Source organism: Trichogramma pretiosum, unplaced genomic scaffold, assembly GCF_000599845.2.
Source record: "Trichogramma pretiosum strain Unisexual culture from Peru unplaced genomic scaffold, Tpre_2.0 scaffold17, whole genome shotgun sequence".
Taxonomy (NCBI): Eukaryota; Metazoa; Arthropoda; class Insecta; order Hymenoptera; family Trichogrammatidae; genus Trichogramma; species Trichogramma pretiosum.
The window spans coordinates 1,303,216-1,319,819 of NW_019641225.1; the positions used below are offsets into that span (position 1 = coordinate 1,303,216).

Genomic DNA, 16,604 nt, shown 5'->3' on the forward strand with positions numbered 1-16,604 from the left:
CAGTACGTCCGAGCGATCTCAATACCCACGCAATACGATCGGCACAATTACACTCGCCGCAATGAATATTCAAAGGCTTCTATACGTGACCGTATAAGGATCGTAATATGCGTAAGCGCGTGTACATACGTAAGCGGGTAGCAGAGTAATCGATCGGTGCGCGCGCGCGCGCGAGGGATACGAGAGGCACTTGTTGCAAATCGTTCGGGACTTTGTGCATACATGTGCGCACGTGTGTTTAGACCCACGATCCACTTGGCCGCAGAAGTCCGCGCTAATTCAGTTTCGGTCTGGCTTTCGAGCTGTGTGATTTGTAAGCTATGGTCCCCCCTCTGTGTGCGCCGATTCGCATTGCGAATGAAAATCTGTGGCGAGGGTGGATAGGTGGAAGCAAATAGAATTTCTTTTTATGATGGAAAAATTTCGAATGATTGATTCTGTGATTATTTTGCGTGGATTTGATGCATAATCGTGTCGTAACGATACACAAAATCATACCCGTACTAGATCGCGTTCAATGCAATTCACTGTAATAATTAATCTTAGATTTTAAGAATTTTTATTGGATGTTTGTACCGAAGTATTCGAGTAGGCATCAGTTTTTAATACATTACTTTGATATTAAGTAAATAACTCGTAAAAACCGACTCTAAAATTAATGAAACGTCCCAATATTAAAATTAAAATAAATTACCAATATGTGAATTTATAAGTGAAAACTTGAATACTATAACATTTAATTACATTGAATGTATTAAATGTAATGGAAAATTCTTGAAAAATACAGAACATTAATGCATTTTAACTTTTTTCAGGTACGCAATAGTTCATAATTTACCGATGGGTGGCTTATGGCCGAATCTTCAAAACCTAAAAGAAAAAATACCAATTTAAGACACTATATTGTGCGATTTATTGGCAAGTCTAATCAAAATTTGCTGCAAACTATTGATATTAAAAAAAAATCAATGTATGTAAATAAAATAAAAACCTACGGTAGATGGAGATAGCTTCGCCAAGGAAATCTAGCAATCATGGGCGTTGAGTCGCTACAGTGATGGCATTGGATTACTGCGGTGAGCAAGTGTTTACAAATAATATCAGTACAGAGAACAAGTGAAATCAAACAAGTATAGTGAGTGTTGGCTGCTCGAGACATTTAACCTCAAATATTTTTTCGATGTATTACGCGAAAATTCAGAGTGAAAATACATAATATAATCAAGCTAGAGATGGAAAACAAAGATGGCACAGTTAGGTATAACTTTTTTTAAATGCCGTGATATTTTTCCAAGAGGCAGCTTCATCCAACTTAATTATTTTTCAGCATGAAAGAAGAACCTCGTGATACTTGGTTAGATGCCGTCGACGATTACATTTCCAATTCAGTGGACTCTTGTCAAGTCAAAAGCTATGAAAAATTCCCATTTCATAAAACACCAGTGAGTTTAATGCTTTGAATTGTATTCTAATTTTTCACTATTAAAAATTATAACGAAATTTTATTTTTATAGAAAAATCATGTGAATGATGATGTTACGTTACAAGAAAGGATGAAGGAAAAAATATTTATTGGTTATGAGTGTAGAGATGTTAAACTTGAATTAAAATTTCCATCGACAACCAACAGTAAATCGGAGTATAGACATTTTCAACCTGCTGTAAAAATAGAAAAAAAATATCAGACTAACGACACAAATGAAAATATATTCATTGAGTGTGAGTGCAAAGATGTTAAACCTGACCTGAAGCCTTCATCGCCTAACATCTGCAAAACTGAACATCCAAGTGGTTCAGCTATTGTGAAGTTTGAAGATCCAATTCAGAAAAGTTCCTGCAACAAAAAAATACTAATAGTTTTGATAAAAAAAGGTTTCAATTATCATGATAATTGTCCATTTCAAATAAATCACCAAAAATTGAAAATCAAAGAATATAAGGAGATAAAAATATTGAAAAGAGTTACTCAAACCAAATTTTCTCATCACCGCCAGCTGTGTCAACAAACTTATAAAGAGAAATGTGAAATTTGTCACAAATCATTCGGAAAAATATATAATCTCAAAATTCACATAAATGCAGTACATAATCGAAGCAAACCCTTTGAATGTGAGATTTGTCACAAATCATTTGGAGAAACGGGTACTCTCAATCGTCACGTGAATGCAGTACATGATCGGAGCAAACCTTTCGAATGTGATATTTGTCATAAATCATTTGGACAAAAAAGTCACCTCAAACGTCACGTGAATGTAGTACATAATCTTGTTAAACTCTTCGAATGTGAAATTTGTGGCAAATCATTTGGAGAAAAAGGTACCCTCAACGTGCACATAAAAACAGTACATAATCGAAGCAAACCCTTTGAATGTGAGATTTGTCAAAAATCATTTGGAGAAACGGGTACTCTCAATCGTCACGTGAATGCAGTACATGATCGGAGCAAACCTTTCGAATGTAAGATTTGTCAAAAATCATGTGGAAGAAAAGAAAGCCTCAATCAACACATCAATGGAGTGCATAAACGCATTAAACCCTTTGAATGTGATATTTGCCATGAATCATTTGGACAAAAAGGTCACCTCAAACGTCACGTGAATGTAGTACATAATTTTATTAAACTCTTCGAATGTGAAATTTGTCACAAATCATTTGGACAAAAAAGTCAACTCAATAGGCACATAATGACAATACATGATCGGAACAAACCCTTTCAATGTGAGATTTGTCATACATCATTTGGACAAAAAAGTGACCTCAAGTGTCACATGAATGCAGTACATGATCGGAGCAAACGTTTCGAATGTGAGATTTGTCAAAAATCATTTGGAAAAAAAGGAAACCTCAATCAACACATCAATGGAGTGCATAATCGCATTAAACGATAAATTTGATCCATATGAAAACTTTCTACCTCTACATGTATATGCTTTGTAATTGAAAAAATCTTTCACATGAAAAACTTTAATTTTGTTAAAAACATTATAATATTTCAAACCGTTATTCACTTTGTCTTATCTGTCATCATACATAAAGTCAAATATTAACAATATTTATTTTTACTTCGTCCTTTAATGTTGAATCGACCTTTCATTATTCCAATTATTATTTGAAAATTTGCTTAAGTACCAACTCTTTATTTAATTAGAATGCCATCATTATATGGTATTCATCAACATCACCCGACAACCGCCAAAACTGATTTACAGAAGATTGAATAACTTCAGATCTACATTTTTTAGAGAATAACTTGAAGGTTATGTTTTAATTAAATCATTCTAAGCTACACAAATTAGATAATACAATTTAGTATATGTAACATTAAGAAATAACTGCAAAAATAATTTAAAAAATTACTTCTACTTTAAGAAAAACCAAAAAAATGAAAAATCAAAACTAGAAAAAAGCCGCTCATTGGCAAAGAGATTCCTCAAAAAATATTCATATTCTCATTTTTATGTATTATATAGTAAATTATTACTTTACATTATTAATCTCCTTTACACGTTATTAGCTGGAGCAACAAACTAAAAATGGACAAAAGTACATAAGGGCTTTTTTGGGTATTCACATAGCATCCTGCATAAAGAAGCAATAATGGAACAAAAGAAGCATAATTGAGCCTCATAAATTTTCACTCGATCAACGAGCGAGAAGAAACTTTTGCCCTTTACTGCGAAAATGACAACGACAAACAAGAAAAAGAAAGGAGAAAAATTCATCGATACAGCCAGCGCATGAAATTGCCTTAAAAAGCAGCGTGTTTCGATTAACTGCTCCGTGTGCACACACGGTCCTATGCACGATATATACTCAATTTCGCGAAAGCTCGATGTATGGCACAGTTGTGTAGCGCGCGATACGTATACGTATAATAGCGCGCGGTAGAGAGCAGTTAAACTGCATTACAAGTAAAAGGAAAATGGTTATTCTAGCGGCATCGTTCGTTGCAGATCGGCGCGCGCGCGCCGCATCATAAATTCAATTTCACTTAGGAAATGAACAAAGGAACTTATAAATTTGTGAGTTTGTGCCACGCGCGCGAGGAGAGCATGTGTACACGCACACACATACACACACGAAAAGCGTTGAGCTTTGCCAGTGTTGCGCAGCTCTCGCACACACACACACGTTGTTTGTAATATTCTCTCGCGCAGTTTTAAATAATACTGACACGCGTACGGTAAGTATTAACACGCTCACGCCCGGCGCACACATTGTTTCGCAGCGATATAATACACGGACAAAAGTTGTGTGCGCAAGAAGCGGCGCGCGCATAAATTATTCTTTCGGCTCTTGTCAATTTTTAATTGCATTTTTGATTAATGGCTATACGCCGCGCGTGTATCATGTTGTTCGTTCAATTTTATAAGTGGCTGGAGCCCCGCGCTTATTTCAGCCGTGTGTAAAAGCTGCTGCTCGCGCGCGCGCGCATCAATTAACTCCGGAAAACTACGAAAAAACTCCATTAAAGTATTTTATATAGTTTTTGTTGGACTTTTTCAATCGCTCGCGCTGGAGGAGCTTTTTATATATAAGCCAAAAAAAAAACAACGAAAAAGAAAAAAATGGGTGAGAGAGAAAGTTGGAAGAGGTAAGGATAAACTCTTCCGAGCAGTTTTCGCATTATTAATAACCGCGCCTCTTTGCCCCCCCGTATATACGCTACTATATACGCATTCATAAAGATAAGTGTATTTTCGCTGGGGCGGCTTTTGAAAAATTCAAATTATCTTAAGATTTTCATCCCCCGAGCGGATAAATAATTAATTTCGTTCAAAAAATCCGTTTTCCGTATTTTATATATTATTATATATGTATATCGCGCGAGGTAAAAAGTGTACATCCTTTCGAGCTCTTATATATTCCGGGCGCTACGCTCGCTCGCGCGCGGGGGCTCTATCAAAAAATAATAATTTTCCTCCTCCATCTCTCTTTCGCAGAGCGAGAGCGACTTGTTTTCCATTTCCGCTTTATCTAAAGAACGACATTCTTAAAAATGCAGTGCATCGCGTTGCGTTAGCTCTTATATAGCGCGGGGGGGAAAGGGAAGAAGCGAAATCGCGAAAAACGAATTTACGAGCTAAAGGCGGTACACACGCAGTGTGCAGCGCGGAGCTTTTGCGCGCGCGAGCTTTTTTCCTCTTACTCTCGCTCAACTATCACAATTTTTCTATATATATACGCGAGCGATGCAGTGCCGCTGCTCTATTTTCACTCGTTATATATGTATGTACATGTGTCAGCGTGTGATTTATCGACGCTTTTTTCTTTTACTCTCGTTCTCTCTCTCTCTCACTCTCTTTTCTCCGAGTGATTTCTTAAGAAGTCGATAAGTATTTTTCCTGTGAACTGCGAGTTACTATATATTATTATTATTATTTTTTTTTTTTTGTTGAAAAACTCACCCTCTTTTCCTCCGGCACTCGCTCACTCGCGTGCACGTATATAGAAATGTTTTAATAGAATATACGCGCGCGTGAATGCAAATGAGTCGTGAAACGAACGAATACGTACCAATATTAAATCGACTCTCTGCATATATTTACGAGCAAATATATACTAGATCGGCCGAATCTATACTCTCGATTACAGCACAACAACGGGTTTACACTCGATCTAAAATTTTTGATCGAACTCGAACTGCAAACAATCGATATAGCATTTATATGTATGCCGAAACACACGTGTGTTTCTTCTCGTGCTGCGAGTTGTGCAGCTCGACGCGCATACTCGATGCGCTATAAATATAATTAATAATTAATTATACACATCAACGTTACACGCGTATATCTCGTATAACCAGCTTAGAGCGGTGCAGAGCTGCTAGCTGGTGCGTGCAATAAACTTAGCTGCTGTGGCGCGTAACATTGTAGTACTACAACACATGTATATAAACTAAATGCTCGTCGCTGCATCCGTGGAAATCCTGTATCAAATCGATGATGTCTCTGCCGCTGCCGCTGCTGCTGTGGGATTTGTTGTGCGTTGCGTCGACGCGAGGCATTATTATTCAGCGATCGTTTTAAATTGTTCGCGTTCGCTGCTACTGCTTGTATGCGTGTACACACAACAACCCCCGGCGTATAATATATAATATAGCAGTAGCAATGTATGTACGCGCACGCATTGAATTTAATTTATTTATTACACAATTTCAAAACGAATAGCGAACGATTGGCAATAAAGCACGAGCCACGACTGCGATCCGCGCGCCCGATTGAATTGTGTACAACACAGAGAGGGATTATTTACGGTGCTCGAGGGTGATAATATTCATCCGCGTCTCTTTGTATGATGTATTATGTGCGGAAGGTTGATACGAGATTCATGGATAAAAAACAATACACTGTACGGAGCTAATGTAGAGAGCAGCGTTTTAGAGCGATATTAATCATTAAATGATTCGTTTGATTTGAATCGTATTGCGAGGACGATCGGTGGATTCGCGTTATTAGTCCGATTGTAATATGCATTGCATTCGTCGAAATCTTTGCCGTTTCATTTGCGTGCGTGTGAGTGCGAATTTTGTAGAATGACTTTTCGATACGATTTCAATAAACATGCGTTTATATAACAACGGGGAATACAGCCCGCGCTAAGAAGCTTGATATAAGCAGCTTACGAATTTTGCTTTTAATTGCTCCCGAATGTATCAGAATAGCAAATTGCTAATGCTCCTCGAGTTCTAGGGTGAGATAGATATTATGATGTTAACGTGTAGGGTTTTTTAACGCGTTATATCCCTGGTAGAAAAGCTCAACGTTAACAACGGCCTATTGACCATTGAATGACCTTATACCGATATTAAACGCCTATTAAATAACCAGAAAATGACATTCGGATTGTATGAAAAAATAAAAACTAGTCTTCAACCACTATAATACCACTTGAAGCATCAACTGCTTCATAGCGAATAACTTTATCTGTAAAACCCAAGGCGGGACGGCCAAAAACAGCTGTAGCGATTTTTTGAATGATTTGAACATTTTTATCATTTTTTATTAGTATATTACACAACAAGGGAGTAAAAGTAAGGAATTCGGTTTCGTCTCGGGTGACAATTACATATAATCTGAGACATTCCCTCCTTTCTCCCGTGTTAATAATCTATATTGACTCGATATTACAGGGATTTTTAGGAGTCCGAAAAAATTCTTCGAAAAAATCGTCATTAAATTCGATTTTAAAATTGGTTCAAATATTGCACGGATAATGTATGAGCAGATAAATCGGTAATTTAATTGTAAACAATGTAATCATAGACGACTATAACATCGTCCCTCGACATCAGATCATATTTACAGTAAAAACAAATTAGTTTGAATGTTAACTTTTCCCATGAAACAAGCCATAATAACAAATAATAAATTTTACTCAGTTAATTTTTGTAGCACTAAACAGTAAAATCTATCGTTTAATTTAAGCACTACAATGGATAAAAGTGAGAAAAAATCCGAGGAAGTTATATCGTTAAATAATTTAAGTGAAAATGAAATTGCTGTTTCGGGCAACAAAAAATACGTTTGTGATATTTGTCAAGGGGCATTTTCACTAAAATCGAGCATGATGACACACCGAGACACATTTCACAATGATGGAAAAAATTACGCATGTGACACGTGCGAAAAAAAATTTGAATTCCGAAGTCATTTGAGCAGACACCAAATATCCGAACACAAAGGCCGCAAAGAGTTTACATGTGACAATTGCGAAAAGAAATTTGCTAAACAATCAAGTTTATTTACGCATCAAAAATTGGTGCACAAAAGTCACGAGGATTTGACGTGCAAAAAGTGCGACAAGAAATTTGAAAATAAATCCACTTTACTTAAGCACAAAAAAATATTTCACGAAGTTTTCAAAGATTACTTGTGCGAAAAGTGCGCCAAAAGATTTGCAAATAAAGATAATTTGCTCAAGCATATAAAGACAGTACACGATGGTCGTGTACTCGAAATGAACGAAAAGAAATTTAGAAAAGTATCGCATTCGTTCTTTCACCTGAAGGCAGTACGCGAAAGTCGGAAAGATTTCCATTGTCGGGTCATAAAAGATTATGCATGCGATAAGTGCGAGAAAAAATTTGGTCATGTACATCATGTCCTTCTTCACCAAAAGACAGCACACGAAAGTCAGAAAGACTACGCATGTGACGACTGTGAGAAGAAATTTTCACGAAAGGATCATTTGTTTATACACCAAAAAACAGTTCATGAAGGTCGCAAAGATTACTCATGCGACCGGTGTGAAAAAGTATATGCTCAAAAATCAAGTTTGCTCCTGCACCAAAGGATAATACATGAAGGTCGTAAAGATTACGCATGTGACATTTGTGAGAGGAAATTTGGGAAAAAAGCACATTTGTTAAAGCACCAAATAACAGTACACGAAGGCCGCAAAGATTTCGTATGCAACAATTGCGAGAAAAAATGTGGACAAAAATCAGATTTGCTTAAACACCAAAGGGCAGTCCACGAGGATCGCAAAGACTACGCATGCGACAAGTGCGAATTGAAATTCGGGGTTGTAAGCAATTTGAAAAAACACCGAAGGATAGTCCATGAAGGTCGCAAAGACTATGCATGCGAGAAATGCGAGAAAAAGTTTACACGAAATTCGTATTTGCTCTTGCACGTGAGAACAGTTCACGAGGGTCGCAAAGATTACCCGTGCGACAAGTGCGAGCAGAAATTTGGAAAAAGATGGATTATGATTAAGCACCAAAAAACCGTCCACGAAGGTCGCAAAGATTTCACATGTGAAAAGTGCGAAAAAAAATTCGGACATAAACAGTCTTTGCTGTCTCACCAAAACACAATCCACGAAGATAGGAAAGATCATGTCTGTGACCAATGCGGAAAGAAGTTTGGGGATCGAAGCAATTTAAAAAAACATCAAAAAATAGTCCATGAAGGTCGGAAAGATCACGTATGTGACAAGTGCGAGAAAAAATTTGGTCAAAAAATTCATTTGACCGTGCACCAAAAAGTGTGCACGAAAATCATTAAGAAAGATTTATGAAGTTCGTCAAAGTAACATATGTGATAAATACGATAAAATTTTTGCATACAAACGCAATTTGAGTCCTCAGATATTATTTGCTCATAAGTTTTTACATGTGAATATTCGAAAAGATGTACTAAGAAACAGTTTGACAATCACAATCGAAAATATGTGCAACTACATTCAACCTTATGCCAGAAGACTTTCAAATTTTCATAAATAACTGATTGCCCTTGTACATGACTCGAACGTAATGCAGTCAATATCTCATGCGTGAAATAATGAGAAATGGTGAATTTTTTTCTAGGCCATTGTAAATATGAAAATGAATGATGACGTGTGCAAGTAGGACTTCTTCTAATCCACTATTGTGTGAAACTGCGAGTGGCGAAGTAAAGATATTCCAATAAGTCAAAGTATAGTTTTTGAAAGAATTCTTCGAAAAAATCTTCAATAAATCAGATTTTAAAACTATTCAAAAATTGTAAAGAGAATGTGTGAAAAGTTAAATCGAAAATTTAATCGTAAACAATATAACCATAAACTAATTTAACATCATTCCTTGACACACTGATTATGTTTATAGTCAAAACAAATTAGTTTGAATGTTGTATTTACCAACGAAGCAATACATGATACCAAAAGATAAATTCGAGATACTAAATATAAGGGTCCGTCAATTCATTCAGAACTAGAATGGATAAAAGTGAAAAGATATCTGAGGAATTTATTCCCGAAACTAATGTAAGTGAACGTAAAAATGTTGTTTTAGACGGCAAAAAATACATTTGTGATATTTGTCAAGAGGCTTTTTCGCTAGAATTGAGCATGACAACACACCGACACACAAATCACAATGATAAAAAAAATTACGAATGCGATGAATGCGAGGAGAAATTTGAGCTCCGAAGTCATTTGAGCAGACACCAAATATCCGAACACAAAGGCCGCAAAGAGTTTACATGTGACAATTGCGAAAAGAAATTTGCTAAACAATCGAGTTTATTTACGCATCAAAAGTTGATACACAAAAGTCACGAGGATTTGACGTGCAAAAAGTGCGACAAGAAATTTGAAAATAAATCCACTTTACTCAAGCACAAAAAAATATTTCACGAAGTTTTTAAGAATTACTTATGTGAAAATTGCGCGAAAAGATTTGTAAATAAAAATAGTTTGCTCAAGCACATACAGACAGTACACGATAGTCGGCCAGATTTTGATTGTCAAAACTTAAAATTTTACTCATGTGACAAGTGCGAGAAGAAATTTGAAAATAAAACAGATTTGATTAGGCATCAAAAGTCAGTACACGGAAGTCAAAAAGATTACCCATGCGATAAGTGCGAGCAGAAATTCGGAGTAAAATCAAAATTGATTCGACACCAAGAGACAGTCCACGAAGGTCGTAGAGACTATGCATGCGAAAATTGCGAGAAGAAATTTGGAGATCGAAGCAATTTGAGACAACACCAGAGGATAGTACACGAGGGTCGTAAAGATTACGCATGCGAGAAATGCGAGATGAAATTTGGAATAAAATCGGCTTTGCGTGTACATCACAGAACAGTTCATGAAGGCCGCAAAGACTACGCATGCGACAAGTGCGAAAAGAAGTTCGGCTATAAACAGTATCTGCTCATCCACCAAAAGATATCACACGAAGGTCGCAAAGATTACGCATGTGATAAGTGCGAAAAGAAATTTACGCAAAAATCAAATTTGATCTCCCACCAAAAGATAGTTCACGAAGGTAACAAAAATTTTGCATGTGACAAATGCGAAAAGAAATTTGGGCTCAATTCGCAATTATACAGACACCAACAAACAGTCCACGAAGGTCGCAAAGACTACGCATGCGACAAGTGCGAAAAGAAGTTCGGGTATAAATATTATTTGCTTATCCACCAAAGAACATCACACGAAGGTCGCAAAGATCATGCATGCGACAAATGCGGTAAGAAATACGGACATAAACAGCTTTTAATCTATCACCAAAGGACAATTCACGAAGGTGTGAGAGATTTCACATGCGACAGGTGCGAGAAAAAATTTGGACACAAAGCAGATTTGTTGAAACATCAAAGAGCAGTCCACGAAGATCAGAAAGATTATGTATGCGAGCAATGCGGAAAGAAATTTGGGGTTCGATGCAATTTAAAAACACATAAAAAAACAGTTCATGAAGGTCGCAAGGATTTCGCTTGCGATAAGTGCGCGAAGAAATTTGGAACTAAATCAGATATGTTGAGGCACCAAAGAACAGTTCACAAAAATCATTAAGAAAGATTCTGAAGTTCGATATATATGTGATGTACACGATAAAATTTTTGCAAACAAATGCAACTTGATTCCTGAGATTTGATTGGTTCGTAAATTTTTTCATTTAAAGATGCGAAAAGGTATACTAATTTGACCGCTACAATTGCAAATAACTGAAATTGTATTCAATCTTATGTCAAAAGATTTTCAAGTTTTTATAAATATTGTAAAGTTTAGACAAATGTCTCGAACGTATGGGAGAGTCAGTATCTCATCGTTGAAATAATGAAAAGTGCTAATTTTTTATTGTGGACAATCGTTAGTATGTAAAAATTTTTTATGCAATAGTATGACGAAAAATGTCTTTTTTCGCACATTTTTTAGTGCGCAAAAAGCGTTTTTGGACACTTGTGTGCGGTAAAATGCCCCATTTTGGACACGGGTGTGCGGTAAAACGCCTCATTTAAATGAACGTATTTTTCGCCTACTATTGCATAAAATTTTGTATGCAACATGTGCCCAGCTTTTTGCGCACAGTGTGCGGAAAAAACACCCACTCGTGCCGGCATAGCCGGCACTCGTGTCTTTTTCCGCACACTCGTGCCCAAAAACGCCTTTTGGGCACTTGTTACATAAATAACTATATTTAGGCATTTTTTTTAAATTTCAATAAAAAACATGTATTGCCGGAGTCTCTTGTATTCGCAATTATCATTTTACTTTTTTCACTGGTTGGTGCTTCATTTTGGAATGATACAAAATTTCACGTACAACAAAAAAAGCTTCTCTGATCCGTAAAAATTTTGGGCTAGTACATTCGTGCAGCTCTTCCTGCAAAGATCAGCCAACATTTTTTTTGTGTTTTGTTCAAAACTGTGAATGATAATTAAAAATTTACGAGTTTTCAAGAGTCAACTGCCTGAGTAGGAAGTGAATAAATTTTTTTAATCCACTATTTCGTAAAACTGCAAGTAACGAAAAAAAAATTTGAATTAATCAAAGCATGGGTTTCAAAAGAATTCGTCAAAAAATCTTCATTAAATTTGATTTTAAAACTGTTGTTCCTTACATATTGTAAGGAAAGTGTACGAACAGACAAATCGGAAACTTAATTGTAAACAATATAATCATAAACTACTTTCATACCATTCCTTGACACACTGATCATTATTATCGTGAACAAAAATTAGTTTGAATGTTGTGTTTCCCGATGATACAAGCTATAATAGTCCCAAAAGATACATTTCACTCATTTAATTTTTGTGGCACTAAATACAAGGGTCCATTTAATACGTTTCATTCAAATCTAAAATGGATAAAAGTGGAAAGATCTCCGTGGAAGTTCTCTCAAAAGATAATTTAATTGAACACGACATTGTTGTTCCGAACGACAAACAAATCATTGATGATATTTGTCAGAAGACATTTACACTGAAATCAAGCATGATTGAACAACGAGACATCATTCATAATGAAGGAAAAGAATATGCTTGTGACAAGTGCCAAAATATATTCGACTTTCGGAGTCATTTGAGTAGACACCAAATATTAGAACATAAATTCCGCAAAGATTTTGCATGCGACAGGTGCGAGAAGAAATTTGTGAAAAAAACGAGTTTATTTACGCACCAAAAATTAATACACAAAGATCACAAAAATTTGACTTGTAACAAGTGTGAAAAGAAATTTGAAAATAAATTATCTTTATACAAGCACAATAAAATATTCCATGAAGTTTTTAAAGATCACTTATGTGAAAAGTGCGCCAAGAGATTTGGAAATAAACAAAGTTTGCTTTTGCATATACAAACTGTCCATGAGGATTGCAAAACTTTTGCATGCGAGGAGAACTGTAAAAAAAAATCTCATTTGCTCTTCCACCTTAAGACAGTTCACGAAGGTCCAAGATATTTTGCCGTCAGAGTCTTCAGACATTACTTATGCGACACTTGTGGAAAAAAATTCGAAAAAAGATGTCATTTACTTTTACATATAAGAACAGTTCACGAAGGTCGCAAAGATTACTTATGCGACATTTGCGGAAAAAAATTCGAAAGAAGATATCATTTACTTTTACATATAAAAACAGTCCACGAAGGTCACAAAGATTATGCATGTGATCAATGCGAAAAAAAATTTGGACACAAGTCGACTTTGTTTGTCCACCAAAAGACAGTTCACGAAGGTCGCAAAGATTACACATGTGATAAGTGCGAAAAGAAATTTACCCAAAAACCGCATTGGCTCGCCCACCTCAGAACAATTCATGAGGGTCGCAAAGATTACGCATGTGACCAATGCGAAAAAAAATTTGGACAGAAGTCGACCTTGGTTTATCACCAAAAAACAGTACACGAACATTTTAAAGATTTTGCATGTGACACGTGTGAGATGAAATTTGGAAAAAAATCAGAACTTTTGAGACACCATAGAACTGTACACGAAGGCCGGAAAGATTACACATGTAACAAATGCGAGAAGAAATTTGCACGAAAATCAGGTTTGATAAGGCACCAAAGCACGGTACACGAAGATTGCAAAGATTATGCATGCAACAAGTGCGAAAAAAAATTTGGAATAAAAACTGATTTGATCAGACACCAAAGAACAGTCCACGAGGGTCGAAAAGATTTTGCATGTGACAAATGTGAGATGAAATTTGGGCATAAACAAAATTTGATTAATCACAAAAGAACAGTCCACGAGGGTCGAAAAGATTTTACATGTGACAAATGTGAGAAAAAATTTACACGTAAATCGAGTTTGCTTTACCACCAAATGACATTACACGATGGTTGCTGTGATTTTGCATGCGAAAAGTGCGAGAAAAAATTTGGTCAAAGAGTGGATTTGACCAGGCATCAAAAAGCAGTGCACGAAGATTATTCATGAACGATTCTCGAAGTTTGACAAGACTACGTTTCAAAATGCAGAAAGATGTACTGAAAAATATTCAATATGACTGACATAATCGCAAATAAGCGAAATTCCTCCAATTTCACATCATTGGATAAGTTTTTATACGTATTTTATTGTTTATAAAAATATCTTGTACGTATTGCAGTCAGTATCTCATCGATGAAATAATGTTTTTTTTCTGGACAATTGTAAAATATGTGAAACTTGTACCGATGTTTTTCTTATATTTCAATAAAAATTGTGCGAAAATGATTGTGAATTACCTTGGTCTCATACATTCGTAATCTACTATCATACCTTTTTCACTGTTCCGATGATGCTTTAATTTTGAATCAAACAAAATTTCATGTACTGCTGAAAAAAAACTTCTCGCCATACATTTCATGGGTTACTTGGTTACTGCCGCGTTTCGAGCGACGATGGGCCAAGAGTTTTTTTCACGTTCTGTTTGAAACTTCGAATAATAATCTGTGAATGAAATATTCCGAATTTCCACAATTCAACTGCCTGGTGGGATATGAGCGTTTTGTGTGGGGGTGGGAATTTTGTATAATTCACTATTGCTGTTAAGGCTAAAGAAATAATGTTAGACGATGCTTACCGATCAAAGGTTTTATTCAGAGTCATATTACAGAAAGAGATACAAGCAGGAACGGAGCAAAACAATATACGCAAGATAAACAATCTTCGTTGCCCGGCAACCGACTCCAAAAAGGCGCTACTTATGTTACCGACCAATACGCTGCGCACATGAATGCATGAATGCACAAAACACCTGTGGTAAGGCCTAATGTGTCCGATAATTGTTAATCGTCGACACTTCTTAAACACGGGTCTCGCACGACGGCAACGAGCGAATCCGCAACAATTGTATAAAACTGCAAGTGGTGAAGTAAAAATATTCGAATAAGTCACAGTATGATCTATAAAAGAATGCTGCGAAAATATCATCATTAAATTCGATTTTAAAATTGTTCAAATATTGTAAAGAGAATGTTTAAACAGATAAATCGGTAATTTAATTGTAAACAATATAATCATAAACTATTTAAAATTATTTCTTGACACACTCATCATGTATATAGTGAAAACAAATTAGTTTAAATGTTGTCTTTCCCAACGAAGCAAAACATAATATGAAACGATAAATTTCACTCATTTAATTTACGTGGCACTAAATATAAGGGTCCGTCGATTCATTAAGATCTAAAATGGATAAAAGTGAAAAGATATCTGAGGAATTTATTCCCGAAACTAATGTAAGTGAACACGACATTGTTGTTTCGAACGACAAAAAATACGTTTGTGATATTTGTCAAGAGGCATTTTCACTAGAATTGAGCATGACAACACACCGACACACAAATCACAATGATAACAAAAATTACAAATGCGACAAATGCGAGGAGAAATTTGAGTTCCAAAGCCATTTGAGTAGACACCAAATATCAGTACACAAACGCTGCAACGATTTTGCATGTGACAGGTGCGAGAAGAAATTTGTGAAAAAAACGAGTTTATTTATGCACCAAAAATTAATACACAAAGATCACAAAAATTTCACGTGCAACAAGTGCGAGAAGAAATTGGAAAATAAATTAGCTTTATTCAAGCACAAAAAAATATTCCATGAAATTTTCAAAGATTATCTATGTGAAAAGTGCGCGAAGAGATTTAGAAATAAAAATAATATGCTCAAGCACATAAAGACAGTACACGATAGTCGCAAAGATTACACATGCGACAAGTGCGAGGAGAAGTTTAGAATAGAATCCCATTTGCTTTTTCACTTGAAGACGGTACACAAAAATCAGAGATACACTGTATTAAAAGCCTTCCATAATTACTCATGTGACAATTGTGGGAAGAAATTCGGAAGTAAGCAGAGTTTATTCGTGCACATGAAGACTGTCCATGAGAATTGCAAAGATTACTCATGTGACCAATGCGAAAAAAAATTTGGACAAAAGTCGACCTTGGTTTATCACCAAAAGACAGTTCACGAGGGCCGCAAAGATTACACATGTGATAAGTGCGAGAAAAAATTCACACAAAAACCGCATTTGCTCACCCACCTAAAAACAATCCATGAGGGTCGCAAAGATTTCCCATGTGACAAGTGCGAGAAGAAGTTTGGTCAAAAAATACATTTGATCACGCACCAAAAGACAGTCCATGATAATTGCAAAGATTTTTTTTGCGACAAATGCGAAAAAAAATTTGGAAGTAATTCAGATTTATTGAAGCACCAAAGGACAGTCCACGAAGGTCGCAAAGATTACGCATGCGACAAGTGCGACAAGAAATACGGACAAAACTCGAATTTGCATTTCCACCAAAGAACGGTCCACGAGGGTCGTAAAGATTACACATGTGATAAGTGCGAAAAGAAATTTACTCAAAAACCGCATTTGCTC

General features: G+C 35.9%; 1 protein-coding gene across 1 annotated transcript in view; it reads left to right on the forward strand.

The window, feature by feature from the left end:
- The first annotated feature begins 1,122 nt into the window (after positions 1-1,122).
- Positions 1,123-16,604, forward strand: part of LOC106649062 (zinc finger protein 595-like) — a 29,330-nt gene continuing 13,848 nt past the window's right edge. The window contains exons 1-3 of the mRNA XM_023458154.1: positions 1,123-1,258; positions 1,328-1,442; positions 1,515-2,777. Of these exons, the coding sequence (XP_023313922.1) occupies positions 1,233-1,258; positions 1,328-1,442; positions 1,515-2,777 (1,404 nt within the window). The 5' untranslated portion in view covers positions 1,123-1,232. The remainder of the gene's footprint in view (positions 1,259-1,327; positions 1,443-1,514; positions 2,778-16,604) is intronic.